The sequence below is a fragment of the Photinus pyralis genome, unplaced genomic scaffold, assembly GCF_008802855.1.
Source record: "Photinus pyralis isolate 1611_PpyrPB1 unplaced genomic scaffold, Ppyr1.3 Ppyr1.4_LG3b, whole genome shotgun sequence".
Taxonomy (NCBI): Eukaryota; Metazoa; Arthropoda; class Insecta; order Coleoptera; family Lampyridae; genus Photinus; species Photinus pyralis.
In genome coordinates, this window is record NW_022170510.1 from 8,090,215 (window position 1) to 8,109,010 (window position 18,796).

The window sequence follows — 18,796 nt, forward strand, 5'->3', positions numbered from 1 at the left end:
ATCATTTTTCAAATCGCTAGTGCGAACAATTACCCGTTCCAATTGATCAATAATTTACATCGTAAGATGATGTTGAAAGACTTCCTATCCAGACGTACCACCCTCTCTCAGACCCCCGATTCCCCTTCCAAATATTTCTCCTTACCGTACATTGGTCCCATATCTGAAATAATAGCCCGTCTCTTCCGTCCCCTCAAAGTTTCCATTTCCTTCTCTGTTAAGAACAACTTAAATTCTATCTTAGTCAAAACCAAAGGCCCAATACCTCCTTTATCCAAGTCTGGAGTTTACAAACTGGTTTGTTCAGATGGCCCAGCTTGTTACATTGGACAAACTGGTCGTTCTTTTAAAATTCGGTTCTCTGAACACATCACTGCCATTAAGAACAACAACATAAGCTCTGTTCAACCTAATCCCAGTTCTTCCTTCGCTTACCACATCCTTAGTTCAGGCCATTCGTTTTCTAAAGCGGATTTCAAAATGTTGCCTGTTTGTAACAAAAGTCTCAAATTGGACTTTCTTGAAATGAAAGAGATTTACCTCCACTATAGGACGAATCCTCAACACTCCCTTAATGAAATCCTTCACTTAAATAAAAATTTGCATTTTCTCACCAAGTAGTTTCCGACCCCGATACGCTTGTCAGCCCTTCGTTTCTAGTTTAAGTTTACGTTGCCCTTTTTCTGCCTTCAGCAGATCAGGGTTGTTACTTTTGGGCTTCCATTCAGTCAGTGAGTCCCGACGACTACCTTCAGTAGAGACAGGGTATTTTGGCCCATTAAATTTAAATATTATCAAAAAACAATAGCCTAATGTAAGCTAAGTTACATTCTTTTCACCTTTCTTCTTTTTTCGTCCCATAACCAATTCGGCCCTTTATTCCTTTTTAATTTTCAAATTTTCAAGTTTCCCGCTTTTGCCCCTTCCCTTCAGTTACTTAACCTGTCGTATTTATAGTTAGCACATTTCACATTGCTTGTCAAGATGGCTGTGTCCATCTCGTCTCTTCTAATTTCTTTAATTTAATCAATTGTTTTATAATATGTGAGGACAAAAAGTTTTTTAAATTGTTAATATTGTTATTGTTTCCCATGTTATAAATTAGTAATTTTTCCCGTAAGTATAACTATATTCTAGACTTGTTTTTAACACATGTTTTACAGCATATTGATAACCAAATGTACCATTTTAAAATGTAATTTTCAACCACCTTTATATGTTCTCTTAAACTTAAGGTAGGTCACCTAAGGTTAGTCATTGTTTCAAATTATAATATTTCAGCTTGATAATGACCTTCGGGTCGAAACTATAGTCGCTGTCACCTAATGCCTTTATTCTAATACCTGAAATAATTAAAAGAAGTATGGGGAAGGTTTAGTGTCTTTATCAATCCACTTAGGCTATTGTTTTTAATTGAATTTCCCTCAGCATACAAAAGTGCCTACTGAAGATTTGATCTAATATCGGAATTCTCTCTTATACTAACAAGAGCAAAGATACCCATACAATCCCATTCGATGTGCCCCCCCCCCCTCTTTATTAAATTGAAAAAAATTTGTACTGATAACTATTTCAATCAGGTGATTATAGTAGATTTTATGAATTTTCCGCAAAACAAATGAAAAAAATAATAACAATAATAATTAATTTCATACTAGCGTACATACAGGGTGATTCCTATAGTACCTGCCACCGTTTGGGAGCGTGTAGGTGGTGCGTAGGGGAGTATTTTGATATAGGACACTTGGGGTCGGAAATCTAAAATAAGGGTGCCAGAGCCAAATTTACCTTCTGGAATTTCGCGCCTGTAGGTAGGCAACCCAACCGGCCGGCGGTGCACACGGAGCGATCTCAGGCGGCGATGTGTGGCTGACACTTGATCAGAATTTTGTTTAAACCCACGAAATCCCGTCTGCAACGACGCGTATCAAGTGAATAAACACTATGGCAATAGTATAATAATAGTTGGCTAGATGTAGGAAGTGCATTGAGAACAACGGTGGCCACGTTGAACACTTGTAAACGTTATTGCTTTTGACTGTCGTTTTCCCTCCTTCCCTCCCATGTCGCTTCCTCGCGCTAACTCGCTCTGCATCGCTCCGCGCGAAACGTCGGTCGGTTGGGTTGCCTACATACAGGCGTGAAATTCCAGAAGATAAATTTGGTTCTGGCGCCCTTATTTTAGATTTCCGACCCCAAGTGTCCTATATCAAAATACTCCCCTAGGCACCCCCTATACGCTCCCAAACGGTGGCGGGTACTATAGGAATCACCCTGTAGAGTACTTATCGTTATCAGTGTAGTTCAGCAGAATGAAACTAAGATACCTAATGCAAATGAGATGCCATTCTTTCATACATTGATTGTAAAATTGCAATTTAGTTAAACAGTTTGTGTGAGACTTCATTAAATTTAAATTGCTAACATGGAACTAACTATATACTCATACACGCGAAAATTACTTCTTAAAATCTTAACCCACTTGAATGGATATTTTATGTGTCAAAAATTATGAAACTTTTAGCTTTAACTTTTCCACGACTTAATTTAAAACTTTGATATTGCAAAATACGCTCAATGTGTTTAATTAAGCGTTAAAGGAATTGGGGAGGCTACCCAATTCAACGTGATCGCTCAAGAGTCACACTCTCAAATTGAAATGCGTATTCGGGGATAGTGGTACATCTTCCGAGCTCTTTAAATCTTGTAGAAAAAGTTTACTATGCGAATCCTAATTTGAATGCATATCTCCGCGTATTGTACGTGATCTTCCTACAAAATGTTGGCTCTGACACGAATTTATCAATAATCCTCGAGCAATACACCGCTCTTTAATGGTTTTCAATTTTGTGAAAAGATAAGCGGGGGCAAAATTGTTTGATAACGAGCCTTCGTTTTATGATGAATATGTATGAAACCTTTACACATAAATACGGAAATGGCTAAGCTAAGTATAAGGCAAATATTGAGCGATAAATTGCGTTCGATTAGTTGTAAATATGCGCTGCAAGTCGAATAAGAAGAATCTTGCAAAATCAGGAAAATTTGTTTCGAACTTTTCTTTATCGGCAATTGTACGTTCGAAATTTGCTAAATCCTTATTATAAAAATGGCTCTAAACGCATTTTGAGATCTTCTTTTAGTCAACTCAATATTCGAGAAGCATTCATTGACGGATTTAATAAATTGAAATTAAGGCTTTGGTGCTAATTAGATTATTATAAATCAAACACTACATTTTCAGAATGCCCGGCAAGAAGTGTATTTTAATAGTTGTATGAGGTATGAGGTTTGCCCTGGAAAATTTTCTTCAGAGAAATAAATCGGTTAAATTTTTGGAAAGATATTAGAAAAATGAATAAGAGATACATTTAGTTATTCCTTAGAGAAAGAAGACAAAGTGTCTGAAAAATAATTTGGATTTTGTGATTGAAAGTGGACTTATGAAATTAATAAAACATGGTAATCTCACATGCATCTTCCAGTATTAAATACTATTTAGAGGTAATTTTAAAAGAAATTATTGCACACTTAGGTATACATGGGGAAGAATAGGAAACGGTGGTTGAATACACCAACGATTGTTTGATACAAAGATCTTCCTTCTCCTTTTCTTTCTAGTACCTGTTCGCTCCTAATCCTATCAGACCACTTTCTTCCAAGCATTCTTTTCCACATCCACATTTCCATAGCTTCAATCATTTTCTTTTTAATTGTCCACGTTGCTCATCCGCAATTTTTTTCCTTAGATTCATGTCCAACTTGCTGAACAGTATTCTAGTTTTCCGGATAAATGTTTCTTATGCTATTCCAATGCGCGTCTTTATTTCTTTCCAGCTTCTCCAATCATCTGTTACAGTGGTTCCTAGATATTTACAGGTTTGTACTTGTTCTAGCATAAAAATAACGAGATCAAACTTATTTTTAAAAATTTGAAAAATAAATTTCAACTGTAGTTTTTGCTAGGATTACGAAAAAATCATTAGGTTTCATATTGTTCCCACGCTCAGCACATTTAGGCCATTCATGTTGTTAAAGTAGACTAAAATTAATAAAATTTAAAATTAAATTAAAATTAATAAAATTAATAAAAACAGTGATCTACTCGACATTCAGCTGCTTCAAGGAGACGCCCAGATTTTCATCTGTGTGAACAATATTCTGTCGAGACACAGGCAGTTATTTTTTGAGCTTGAGAAATCCTTTGGGATTTCGTCTCCACAGAGAAAAATGTTCTGCAGGTTACAGGATATTGAAAAGTCCCTTGATCCTCTACTGTATGTCGATGGTTGAGATCACCACCATGGCGAACCGACGCGACAACATTACTTTCAACAGTGTGTCTTTTTCTGCATGCGTCGTGAACACTGACATCAACCCCTGTAGAAATCGTTTATTTTGCAGTAGGCCACGTCCCTTACTCACTTTCTCGAATTAAAGAAAGACTTTTTCACAAATAAAACAACATCCCATCGAAACCGACATTATTTCTCTCGCGCACAAACCTTCGAAATTGAGGTTTGAGAACATTTGACAGTGTTGGTAAATCATTTTCTGTCAGGGTCGCCGACATAAGCGCTCCCAATTAACCAAAACAACTAAACAGAGCAAATTTACGAAAAATTTTCCTATTTTTGGAGTTTTACGGTTTGTGAGTGAACTATCGGCGTCATTCTGTGCTTAAATTAAAGATAACATTTGCCACAACATGCCTTTTCCCGTTCATTTTCCCCCATGTTGGGGAGAAATTTGAGCAAATCTTAAATTTCACTTTTTTGAAAAAAATTGTCAATTTTTTAAGGGCTGTATCTTGGTAAATGTTGAACCTACAGGACTGGTTCTGGTCTGAAATTGTAGCAACTAGTCCACTTTAAAAACCTATAGCAAATGTTTGTTTAATCAAACGCGTAGTTTAAGACTTATATTGAAAAAACCAAAACAAGTACGAACATTTCGCGGTTTTTGAGTGCTGCAAAGTTAGCGTTGGTCTTTTGCGATGATGCAAACTTGGAGATAAACTACTGATAGTGATCCTAACAGAATATCAAAATGAGAACTAGCCGTTAAATTTTAGCGATTTCTAGTGAGATATGACTGGCCTAATTGTTCGCAGGCTGAATGTATATGCATGTTTCAGAACACAGTAAGAATAACCTAGGAGAAAGGGACCTTTCTCCTTTCTATTTAGTTTGTGTTCCGCAGAAACCAAGTGCATGCTCATGCAGAATGGATGAAAGATTCTGAACAGTTTGTTCCAGACTGTTAATACGCTCATCTGTGATAGTTTCGTTACCATTTTTCAGTAGCATCGAAGTGATCACTTCTTTCTGTGCAAAACTGATATCGGTTATGGCGAATTACAATGTAAATGTTTTACTTTGTCATTTTTCAAAACTAGAAAAAATAATGACATAGATATCTTTGTTGAAACTTTCTGTCCAACACCAGACCAAAAAATGTTTCCCGCCCTAAATTTACCGGCACGAAATGATCAACCAAACCGAAAAGAAATGCTCTACTAGGTATCTAAGAATACATGAATCACTAGTCCTCTTCCTTCTTCGCAGAGGTTGATTTAATCGGTACCTGTGGTCCTTCGCCAAATGGGATGAAAATAATAACACCCAGTGTAACACCAGTCACATATGGATTGGCTAAAATCCATTAATTTGTCAAGTTAAGGCTTAATAAAGGATTATACGTACTCAAAAATAGAGACCAATCCATATTGTATACATCTATTGCAAATTGACCCAGCTGATTGAGGAGTTCCAACATGCAGTCATACACTTTTCCTAAATTAAACCGATTAATCGATATACTTGGAGATCATTTATGCTTACCAAAGCCGAACGTTATGAAAGGTAATGTCAGTTCTGACAATTTAGTGAATTTGATTTCTCCGCTTCGCACCCTTTCGGTGTCTGACCAAAATAACACAGTAGCAGGCGAACTCACAAAATGGAGAGGAGCGGGCTGAGTTTAGTGAACCAATGATAATTATTTGTATATAAATAATTAAACTTTATTAATTTGAGAAACTCAGTAGCCTTGAACACTCCCGCATAAACAAAATATGGAATAAATTTGAAGTAGCCTATTGTTTAAATATGAAAAACAAGCGTACCTTCATTTCAAGAAACCACTAAGGACGGTTCTGTTTGATTTACAAAATAATGCCACAATTTAAGCTTTAAGTTTTTTTTCTCTTTCTTTAATCAATTCACTCATTTGTTCTCTTACTACTTATAACTGAGTGAATATAATACTTACTTTTGTAGTAGGTATTTAAGGTATTATATTTAGTCAGTGTTAGTTTACGTTACGCAACTTATTTCCTTGGTTATACTATTATAGAGGTTGAGTGGAAGAGCATCTCAGCTGAACTCCGCCTCTACTCTTCCTTATTTGTATCATTATTTCTGTTCTGTAGTAGTATCTATAAAAAAGACTTTTATTATTAATCAATTATACATATATTAATTATATTTTTAAAATCACAAAACGCAATTACTTTCAGATGTCCCTAATCTTTTTTAACGTAATTTTACTGATCAATAAAACAATCACAATCCAAAGCGATTATTTACCTAAACAAAATTAAACATTTAATATTTCCCAAACAAATCAAATATGTAGACTTCGAATTCAAATATGATCGAAATTGTGTTCAATCTACAATGACAACCACATTTAAACTTGAAAAAAAAATAGAGATTTAAGTTATATAGGGTGATCCATCATTACTGTAGATGCTGAAACCATAAAAAAACGCCCGCATGACGTAGCTCACATAACAATTTATTTTTTGTCCAACTATCAAATTTTGAGATTTTGGAGGGTTAAGGCTTGAAAATTCATCCTCCGTGCTTTAATTTATTTGACAGACACATAGAGAGACAGACAGCAATACAAAATTACAAACGATCCTCGTTAATAATCCACACAGGGTGTGATCAACAATTAAAAAAGATGAATCAATAAAAAAATTAAAGAAATTATATATTTGCCAACTCCCGGTATTACCAAAAATAGTATAAAATTTAAAACATCTTTTAGACGAAATAGATTCATTGAATAACTAATAAAATGCACAAATTTTCAGAAAATTAGTGGCATTTGTTTCCCAGATAATTATAAAATATAATCGACTCAACTCGTGGTTGTAGCAAGTAATATATCGTTAGAATCGTTGAAACAAGAGGATTGTAACCCATGCCCTATAAAATTCCCGGTAGCTACGTGCCTGGCTGACAGACAGGGTGGTGAAAATGTACAATATTTTCGACTCTCAGAAAATGGACTTGCTGAAATTTATGATATTTCACCACGAATACATTTTGTATATAAACTCACCCTAGCTCGTTTACATATTTTCTCCATTTGAAAATTTTTTTCCGTTTTCTACTCAAATATTAATGTTTAGTTGGTTTAATTAAGTCGGCGCTTTCAAAACCACATGAACAGGAGGCGGACTCCAAAACACCAATTTTAAATAAGTTGTCTTCTAAATACAAAATTATTTGCGTACTACCAAAGGCTAAACTTAATGTTGGGCATGGTGTATGATAAAGCTATACACCATGCTGTTGGGTGAATCCAGGGGTGAATCCTTATATAATGAGTAATCTGATTCCACTCATTCGTAATATGTGACTTCACAAAATCTGATCTCGGTATATTCTAGAAACTCTCCATTTCCAACGGTTAATGTTATATGCTACCTCATTGTATTTCAAGCCCACGTGTGCGTTCATTCCATAAAAACCACCTCCAAACCTCTCTCCATAATTATTTATACTTCTTCTATTATTGCTGTCACCAACAGGTTCGCTAGGTAGTAACGTTTTCGAGTGTTAAGACTTTTAAGGACACTCTATCAGTCATAATAGCGAGTTTTTAAAAGAATTTCTTGTGCCAAAGAAGCCTATAACAATAATCTTAAATGTAATGAGCGACTTTATCTAATAGATTTCACTTTTCAGGGAATAACGTTAAAAATGAACGAAGATGGCAAATGCATTGTAGCGAGGATAATGCACGGTGGTATGATCCATCGACAAGCGACACTTCACGTCGGTGACGAAATAAGGGAGATTAATGGAATACCTGTACAAAACCAGTCCGTTAATGCCCTGCAAAAAATTCTCGTAAGTTCTACAGCTTTTGAAAATCACTTAATTTTTTTGTACATATGATGACTTTTATAGAGGGAGGCGAGAGGTTCAATTACTTTTAAAATTGTTCCATCGTATCGAAGTGCTCCGCCGCCTTGCGAGGTTAGTGTAATCTTTTATACCGCTTCTGCTAATGCTGCATGATTAACATTCATTTCATTTAAATATGCAAAAACAAAAACCTAAATAGGTAGGTGTCTCGAAATCGCCACTTGATGATATTATTAAAGCAAAAAGTTGTGATTTTGAGTGGCTTCCTTATTATGTAAGGGAGGGTTTTCAATTTACATAGAAATTAATTTGGACATTGCGTCATAAATCAGTTTAACCCTTATAACGTTATAAAATAACCCTCTCCCCATGTTTTCTTTGGGAATTAACAAGATGAAGTGTACCATGTACTAGAGTATAATTTGGACGTAACTATTTTATTACGTCGATTTTTCCAGTTTAAAATTCGGCAGTCCCCATTTAATTACATGTTACTCTCCCTAAATTTGCATTCGCGTAGGTATGTGTGGAATGAATTAAAATTGTAAATGGGACATCGAATTCTATTTGTCATTATAAAGGATTTAATATTTTTCAGTATCCAGTGGTTTGCATATACGAATCAAAAATGTTGGATAATTAGTATTATTCTACACGAAATAAAATAATCATGAAAAAAGCGCTTGAAATTTTAAACGTATCTACCGACTAATATCCTGTAGATCTAAATGTAGGCTTTTTCCTAGACCGGAATCCCTCTAAATTTAATTGGAGGCTGCACAAAGGACGTTTGATGTAATAAACAAGTACATATATTTGCCAAGCTTGCAATAAGCGAGTTTCCGCGTCACAAAGTGTTTGAACGATTGATTTTTATAGTTCACGCATTTACTTGGACCTTTTACGCCGATTACGCTACGTTTATTGGGTGGCGACTCCATTTTATTTTTCTTTATTTCAAAGGAAGCAGATGCTATTTCCGTTCCGATCTCATGGTTAACAAAAAGCATTTACCCTGTAATTTTCCGATAAATAAAGTGTAACGAATTGGAACGCTTTGCTTATTTCAAATCTTTTTTAATTACGATTTCCAGGACGAATATCTATTCTGCTTGAGGTGTTTAGTACCGCGTTTGCTGCCGCATTCTTCCAAAACGAATTTTTATTCGTCTATCCGTTCGAGGAATGAGATCTCAGCACTGGAAACTTGTTTTATATATTTTTATTTCCTCTGTGATGGCGTAAATTTGTCAAGATCTCACAGTAACACTATCCTACTTGTACATCAGCTCATTTGGTACCTAGTGCTACTTTTGGAATATTATTCTCTACTGTGCAATTTTGTAATTTTTCCATCCAAACAATTCCTGCAACGTTTCGAGTTTTGTATTTGGACTAGATAACTATCTAGTGGGTGGTATACTCGCTAGAACTTACTATTAATACTAATTTTGCTTATGAATCACGTTGCTTCTATTTCAAGACAATACACAACATTAGTAACACAATACCTAGCTCTATTTTTGAACCTTATCACTTAGGCTTCGCTCAATGCTTTACATTTTTAATAGGTGCTGTGAATTGAGACCCAAACTGAGAGAGGTAAGACCTGTTGGGCGCACCACCTTGTGTTAATCTTCATACTAAGCTTTCGTCGTGCTTTTCAAAGAATAATAAAATCTCCCTTTTCTGTTTCACGTAATAATTATAATAAGTTTGATAGGATTACACAGGCTGATAGTTTGACTGCGACAACTTTATTCCTAATTATAATTAATTACGCAGGTAAATATTTCCCAGAATACTCTGACTAGTACCTTGGACAGGCTAGTAGAATTCCTTATTTTTTCTAAGGCACTATAGGCAAAATTACTTTACTCCAAATGTTTAGATTACTCCTAATTACTTAATTGTGGGATTAGAATTTACCAATTTCCTCTTTCAGAATCACAATTATGTGCGTCTTTCTCAAGGTTCCTTGGTATGTTCTATGTTCTTCCCATTTTTTTTTCGATATACAACTTGTTTTCGGCTTATTTTTTGACTTATCTGTTCTAAACTTTACTTAAAAAATTACGAAAAACAACTCTGTGTACACTAAAAACTCGGCCTCGAAATTGGCCCTCTTCTAAGACCAACTGCAGTATTTAAAATCACTCTCCTACTTTCCAAAATTGGAAAATTTTCCAAATACCGGACACGTGGCAACACAACATCCAATCGCGCATCCCTTTCTGGTCCCTTTACGCTAAATTCTCACACTCCCTCACAAACACTCGTTAAAACGCATTTGTATCGCTAATAAATTAAATCATCATTTTAACAAAAGTAATAACAGTGCTCATAAATCAAAACAGAACTTTCACATAATAATCATTAAACCGCCCGTCTATATAGCTCAGTGGTAGAGCATTAGGTGTTCGAACCTGCGTTGAGGTGAGAATTTTTATCTGTGACAGACATGGAAATTGCCTTAGATCAGTGTCAAGCATTCTGCCGGCTACTCCGAATTAGGTTTTCCTGCAATTTTCTTAATTCGTAAGGTAAATACTGCAGTAGTATAGAACAACTTAAGAATTTCTGCGGGGGCACCTCTTAAAAGCATTAAGCGGGTCACTGTAATTGGGCACAAGTTTGTTGACAATGTTAACAATTCTAGAAATTATTCACATTAAACGGTAACCACCTTGGACATAACTAGAAACGCAATAATCGTTTTGTGTTTACACGTAAAGACCCCACCAGAATAATTTAATAATTTGACTTAAAAAAATGACCCGTCATTAATTCGGGCCCACATTGACATTGTTTACATAGCAATATGTTGGTGATACAACAAACCGTCCTTAAAATGCTGGCTATTGGGAATGTTATGAATCAACGCCCGGATGTTTACTTAAGAAAAAGGTGGTAGTTAAGTACACCCGGGTAGTTGAAGGCGTAAAAACCGGCACAGTCCACACTCTTCAAATTATCATACATCAGGTTCTAATAAAGCACATATGTGAAATGTCATGTGTTTCATTAAAATTTGCATAAAACAAAAACTCTGAAAACAATAGGTATAATTTACTAAATACATTAAATAACCTCATACGTCAATAGATACTAAAATAACCGAGCAAAAAGCTTGTGGTATATGTATAATATTAAAATCTGTGTAATATTAGGGTTCACAATTTTAAAGCCGTATTTAAAAATAAACTAAATTAAATATAAAATGCGCAAAAGGCCGAATACGCGATAAAGGAATTAATTTATGCGGTTTTCGTCGAGGATGTTTGTGTGTAGACATTGAATTCGTACCTATGATTACTTATTCAATGGTATAGGTAAATGTAGGTAATCACTTAATCTTTTGTTTTTACATCCCTCTTGCAGGAAATCACCTAGGTATTGTTGTAAATTGCTTGTAAATTTTATTGGAAGTAATGCATTTTGTAATAATTAAATAACCTAATAATTATAATTACTACGATTTCAACATTCATATTGCTAGATATGAACACTTGTTGTAACTAACAAACGTCAGCAGTTAAATCAAATTGTGGCGGTGGTTTGATTGTAATATAATTAGTGTTGGCAACGGCAACGAATTAAGCTCTCCCTGATGAATAGGTTGCAAACATTACACGCACTTGCGATTCATTAATCGTGTAATTGCGATTGCAATATCTCTATTATTTATGGATAAATGAAAACGTATTGTTATAGAAACATTCATAAACATCAACGAATTGTTTTGAAACGTTTTTGTTTGATTTAACCAGGGATTTAACTTGTGTTTATGCACTCTCGGGTTTATTGATTCCATTCTAATTTATTTTAGAGAACACTGCATTAGTGCATTGTACATTTACTCCACTTCTACACAATATAAACCTATACAGGGCGTAACAATGAAGTATGTAAAAAAAATTGGGAAGGACCAGGCCAGACCTGATTTCCAAATAAATCGAAAATATATTCTGTTTTCTTCTAAACCGTATCAGGTTTTTGGCTAACCTTTTACGGTTTTGTAAAAAAATTCCAGAATTGCTAGTATGAAATTGTCAACGGCAAAACTCGCGTGCAAAAAATTCTGGTCTTGACGGTATCTGGTCCATATTCGACATGAAAATAACGAATCGAAAAATTAATTCGACAAAATTTCAAAAAAAATCCAACTGCAATTTAGTCGTGTTACAAAAAAAAGAAGTCGGAATTTCATGATATTTGACAGGTACACTCATTTTTTGAGCATAACGCGTCTTTAGCAGTTCATTTAATACAAGAAAGTATTTTTTTGAGTATGTCGTTTGCGACTTTGAATAATGTTTGCAAAATCACACATCCTTCAAAGGTTATAAATAAACTTAAAGAAGAAACGCGAATTTTGAACCTACAGTTTATTTGGAAAAAAATGTTTCTTTTGCTTTCCTCTGCCACCAACTTATTAACGTGTTTTACACCCCGATCGGAAATACATAAATGCTAATATTATTAACCCGAGCCTCGGAACGAAAAAATGTGGGATCATTTTTATGAAATTTTAGTAATAGCCTCTAAACGCAAAGCATGTACAGAAGCAAGTCATTCATTACAATTCCAGTAGTAGCTTTTTCCAATATGCGTATAGGTAAATCGATTGCGGCTGTTGCACTTCAAATGTGAATATTTCGGGTAACGAGTGCCGGAAAAAGGCCAATTCTCGGGAAGAATCCGCTTAGAAATACTTCAAAATCTTCCAGGAATCTTTCTGCAATTTGCTGGCCCTTTCGGACTTCTTCCAGGTAAAAGTCTACTTGGGCTGCGTTCGTGTTTTCCCGGGGGGCACTCAATCCTTTCCGCACGGAAAGCAATTGGGATCGGCATCCTTTGCAGTGGACGTTCGTTCTTCGGTCGTTTTTCGTTTACCGCACTCATCTTTTGGTATGAGTTGCTGGGGTGGGTTGGCGTTTATGGTTCGAACTAAAGATATACAATTTTTGTCTTCTCTCATATTCTTGTGCTTCCATCTAACCCCAGAAGCACTTAACACCAGTCGAAAATAGATAAAAGGTACATTATTGAAAATAAGGCTCTTCAACACATTTTAAAAATCAAGGTAAGTAAAAAAAGTTGACAATAGGTATAAGAAAACCTGAAATTTTCGCAGAAATCTGAAAATAAAGCAATATAGAGGTGGCGTCAACTTCCGAAATGACTGGAAGTGCTACCAACTTTTTGACATCAGTATACGTTCAATTTTTCAAAATATCTTGAAGCCTCCGTTTCGAGAAATAAATACCCGACATTAATTGTGAGACACCTTTTTTCGTCTAGGATCAAAAATTTCCTAGACATTAAATTATATGACTATACTTAGTGGTACAATTACAGATTTAATAACACTGTGAAGCTTTTATATACAGTCATCTTTACAAATAAGATTTATTTGTACGTGTATTGTGACTGAATTTTTTCATGGGTTTCTGCGGGCCCCCGGATGATTTAGATTTACAATATTGCGCCCGATCGGATTATAGAATTTTTTGAAAACTTCTTTCTTCAATGATGTCGCGCTCGACTATTTCGCGTACCGCGATTTAGGTATACATGCGCCAAGTCACTTGCCTCGAATCATGTCGATGTGTTTACATGTTTAGCGCCTTTTTTTAAGAGTTAAAAGAATGTGCAACTGTTTTATCTGACCGTCCGGACCCACTTCTGTCGTGTTGAACTACTTTACTTTCTACCAACTATTTCTTTCTGGCCCCTTATCAAAAGAGAGGGTTTGGGGGGGGGGGGGGGGGGGGGGACTGGTTTTATTCTTCATGGTACTCTAATGAGAGGTGTCAACGAAAGAAATTAATGTGTCGACCGACCCCTTATCGTGATTGGACATAATTCCTTATATCTCAAGAACAGATTGTCGGAGGAGGGTACTTACAAAGGGCGATTGGGACGTCTGGAAAATACATCCATTGGTTATGTCAAAAATTTAAGAGTGAATATCTAGAAAACTGTTTGTCGGAGGAAAGTACTCTCAAAGACAAAATGAATCGTCTGAACGTGGCATAGTGTCTTGAGAACAAAGTGTCGGAAGAGGGTACTTACTCATGGAGAAATGGAAGTCAGAACGAGATGTATAGTCAAACAAAAAACACAAATTTTGGGCTTTTTTTGAGCGTAGGTAATTCCCAAACGAAACTTGTAAAAAAATGCTTAAATCCCTAATGGGAAAAGTAGGTAGTTATCCGAACATTGTATCATTCGTTTTTCAATCTACTTAGTTTTACTCGAGAGTACTATTGACCTGAAATTCTGAAATTATCCAAAAGATTGCCTGGGCTCCTTTATGACAAAATATTTCCGTCTGCCCGTCACTTTATCTCTGCATCTCTTCGGATTGTAGGTATGTAGAAAGTGCTCTTAAAATAATTGGAACCGATTTATCATATCTCGATCATTTCAGCAAACGGAACTATAAAAATATGCCTATTTAATTAATCTTTAAGATAGAAACCCTTTTGTATTAACGGTGAAATTAAAATGTAATTATTAAATAGTTTTAGAAGAATCATTTGTAATATGAAATCAGAAACAGCATGATATCAATTACGTCAACCGCAATTTGTGCTTGTGTGTGTGTAACACACTTTTTACATATTCAGCACAATTTTACTAGGAGTTTCTTTATTGATATCATGTCTTCATTATAATTCCCACAAAAGCATATTTTTTGGTCGTTGTCGAACTCTTCTCCGTTTTTGACCCAATCTTCACCGTAATCCGTTCGCCATAACTTCCCGCACATTTGTGCAAAATTAACACGTTGTGTTTATTTAATCTATTTAGAGACCAGCGGCCGATTATTACTTCATATATTATACGCAGTATTTAAAGTGATGTCGCATAGAACACCACCCCTTAACTATTTCAAATAACGACATTAAATTAAAGGGAAACGAGAAACGCTCCAATCGAGGGCTAATTTTAAACATAGAATGCCGAATACAGCGACCAAAATAATATTGACTCAATTTCATTGCTAAATCTGCGGGGGTTTAAACGCACGAGATAATAAATTCCTAAAAAAAACTCCCCACAAAGTAATAAACCTTTGCAATGGTTATAAAGATGACAAACGACAATACAGCGTAACCAAAAATTTACATCTATACATTTACATAAATTTCTGTTGTTTTATTTTATAATTACTTTTTTTTTTAAATTTAACTACAGAAAGCACATCTCATCTCACCAGACATGTTTTTAACATCATTCATATTATTTATATGTAAGAAGTTTTTCGATTCGTTTTTGCCTGTTTCTTTTTATTTTCCTCGTACTGCTTTTTATAGTACCTTACAGTAAGCGGTCGAATTGTTCTTAAGCTAATTACAAATACTTTCTTTTCTGTGCCTGTCCAGTTGTTCAGGATCAAACCTCTTCCAGTTTTAGTAAGTACCAAAGTCTTACTTATAGGTTCTGGTTCTGATGTGATGTGCTTTTAGTTTAGTGCTGTTTTAGTGCACTTCTTAGATTCAGGTTTGTTAGTTACTTGCTCACATTTTTTTTCGTATATTACTTTTTCTTCTCATTATTCAACCATTGTTGACAACTTTTAATTGATTGATTGACAAAACATATCTTGCAATGTTTGCTCTTATATTTGTTTGTAATAGACTATTTAATCGCAAGTATTAATAATTTTTAATTTTCGTTAGATATTTGTTAGAGCTCAGTTTGATTACGACCCATTGGAGGATGAGTTAATACCCTGCGCTCAAGCTGGAATTGCTTTTAAAACTGGTGATATTTTACAAGTGAGTGCATACGATTCATATATCTTCAAATTAGTTGAAATTCTGTTCTACAGATAATTAGTAAAGATGATCATCATTGGTGGCAAGCACGAAAAGATAATTCAGCTGGTTCTGCTGGATTAATTCCTTCCCCAGAGCTTCAGGAGTGGAGGGCAGCTTGTGCTGCTATGGAAAAAACCAAACATGAACAAGGTAATAGTTTTGCAAAATTAAACACAAACTAAATGTGCATATCTTCTTGTATAAATTTTTCGATGTTTCTTGAAATGTTTATAGGAATGAATCAAAGTTCTATTTGTTATAAACTTAAACAGGACAATTTAAGCAGTAGCATTACTTAAACAGGAATCTTTGTCTAAACAAATTTTGGACGATCATATTTTTCCAGCAGCTCATAAATTTTGTATTTAAATATTTTTGCATGCACTTGGTGTTTTTCTTTCTACTATACTAATTAAAAAGGACTAAGTAAGTTTATCACTAAGAATAGAACCTGTGAATTAAGTTACTTTAATTAAATTTAAAACTATTAAAAATTTTGTATTGCTATGACCTGTACTTTTTTTGAATGCAAGACATGGAGAAAGGATGTACTTCTCATGCAAATGGTTGTGATGGTTCCTCAGGTACAAGGCATGATTAACATATCGGAATGCTTACCACAGCATGATGCATGTCGTTTTTCAAACGTTTATATAATATGGCTCGGCCATATTTTTGAATGTGAAAATTGAGACTTTTCACTTCAACCTAACCAACGATGTTAACTTGCTACCTTTAGATAAGTGATATATTTTGTGATCTGCTGGGAATTTTACCCGTTAATATTATCAACTGTATTACAATAATGCAAATCATAATTGGCCATATAGTTCTCTAGATTAAAAGATCGCACATATAACTATTACAAATATGTTAATAAAACGCATGTTACAGTTACGCATCCTAATTCATGTACAGATGAAAGGTTTTCTTGTATACAAAACAGCGGTTTTAAATGAACTTAATATGCAAAGCCACCGTTATATTACAGGAAAAAAAGTGAAATGAATTTGGATAATTTGTTAAGTTCATTGAATTTTATTCTGTAATGTTTTTTAATAATTTTGTTTACAGCAAAAACGAATACACGATTCTTATTAAGCTTTATTTCAATTTTAGTCAATTGCTCAATCTTCAGTCGTAAGAAGAAACAATATAAGGATAAATATTTGGCAAAACATAACGCAGTTTTCGACCAATTAGATTTAGTTACATATGAAGAGGTTGTTAAATTACCAAGTGAGTATTACTTGTAAGCAATTCAAAATAAATTACGGTTTTTCCTTATTGGTTTTCTAGTGGCGGACCCTGCTTTCAAACGGAAAACCTTGGTACTACTAGGTGCTCACGGAGTAGGCCGACGGCATATTAAAAACACACTTATAGCAAAGCATCCTGATCAGTATGCATATCCTATACCACGTAAGTGCAAAAAACGGAGTTATTTTGGAATAATCTGCTTCTATTGGCCATTACTGTCGTAATTTTTGTGGAATTAAAATTAATGTTTGCTACAGATACCACAAGAGCGCCGAGGCCGGATGAGGAAAATGGAAGAAATTATTTCTTTGTCTCCCATGATGAAATGATGGCTGACATAGCTGCGAATGAATATTTAGAATATGGTAAGTAAATAAATAGTTTTAGTTTTAAAAGTGAAACGTTCGTGCAGGAACACATGAAGAAGCAATGTATGGCACAAAATTGGAGACGATTAGAAAAATTCATCACGAGGGAAAGATGGCAATACTGGATGTAGAACCCCAAGCACTTAAAATATTACGAACTGCCGAATTTTCACCGTATGTTGTCTTTATCGCCGCACCTGCTTTGCAGAATTTAAATGATGTAAGGCGTTTTAAAACTCATTATAAGTTAACAAATTGATTTTTGCAGTATGACGGTAGCCTAGAAAGGCTGGCGAAAGAATCCGACATGCTTCGTCAGGCGTATGGACACTACTTCGATTTGACTATTGTTAATAATGATATAGAAGAAACAATTACAGCATTAGAAAACGCAATCGACCGTGTTCACAATACTCCACAATGGATACCAGTCTCGTGGGTATACTGACAACAAGAGTCTTCGGATTTGGATTCTCTGCAAAATTTCTAAGACAAGCGTTATTTTGCAGAGTATTAACGCTTTAGTACATCATATTATATTTTTAAACAAAAATATGTAAAACCAAAAGAAAACGCATCTTAATTTGTATAAACTGCTTGTTATTTAGAAAAAAATCAATGTTTATGGATACCAAAAACATATAGTGTGATGAGAATATTCTTAAATTTTGCTTTCATAAGATTAAATTTCAAATAAAATGAAAAGTACCGTTTAAAACAAAGGTGGTAAAATAAACTTTGTTTTAGTGCCTGCTTTAAAGATAATAAGACTAAGTTAAATGTCATTATGAAACATTTTATCTAAATAATGCTGTAATTCAATTTCTAAGTTTGGTTTTAAAGGGAACTGCTACACAGTGTGATCAAAATACATGCAGGGTTAGTAATGGTTAACTAGACAGAAAATGGATGAAATCATAAAATCGCAATTTTTCCAACTCTGCACTAACTTTCAATTTCTGCACTCTGATCAAATTAAGAAAAGTTTCGTTACAGCTTTTTGAAAGTTATACGTTTCAGGATGAGCAAAAGAGAAAATTCAGACGATTTACAATAATATCTACCAATTGTGCTTTTACTTTTAGTCTGTTAGTATATTTTATTTAGGGGCAGTGAATAGCATTTATACCTATTATTTGCAACTATTAACATGTTTCAACATAAACAC

The 18,796-nt window shown here is 34.6% G+C and overlaps 1 protein-coding gene and 1 long non-coding RNA gene across 7 annotated transcripts in view; one reads left to right on the top strand and one right to left on the bottom strand.

Moving 5' to 3' along the window:
- Positions 1-18,350, top strand: part of LOC116166835 (peripheral plasma membrane protein CASK) — a 72,402-nt gene extending 54,052 nt beyond the window's left edge. Inside the window, exons 4-14 of one of the 6 annotated variants that reach the window (XM_031481992.1) lie at positions 7,986-8,150; positions 8,211-8,279; positions 15,563-15,592; positions 15,860-15,958; positions 16,012-16,150; positions 16,534-16,584; positions 17,120-17,239; positions 17,291-17,422; positions 17,518-17,625; positions 17,673-17,848; positions 17,897-18,350. In XM_031481992.1, coding sequence (XP_031337852.1) covers positions 7,986-8,150; positions 8,211-8,279; positions 15,563-15,592; positions 15,860-15,958; positions 16,012-16,150; positions 16,534-16,584; positions 17,120-17,239; positions 17,291-17,422; positions 17,518-17,625; positions 17,673-17,848; positions 17,897-18,076 — 1,269 coding nt within the window. In that variant the 3' untranslated portion in view covers positions 18,077-18,350. The remainder of the gene's footprint in view (positions 1-7,985; positions 8,151-8,210; positions 8,280-15,562; positions 15,593-15,859; positions 15,959-16,011; positions 16,151-16,533; positions 16,585-17,119; positions 17,240-17,290; positions 17,423-17,517; positions 17,626-17,672; positions 17,849-17,896) is intronic. The other 5 variants (XM_031481993.1, XM_031481994.1, XM_031481997.1 and 2 more) reach the window with 5 other exon arrangements.
- On the bottom strand, positions 5,420-6,056 carry LOC116166837. Its single transcript, XR_004144419.1, has 3 exons — positions 5,844-6,056; positions 5,706-5,795; positions 5,420-5,654 (listed from the first exon to the last, which is right to left on the bottom strand). It is a non-coding gene; the product is annotated as an uncharacterized LOC116166837 (long non-coding RNA).
- Positions 18,351-18,796: the final 446 nt, after the last annotated feature.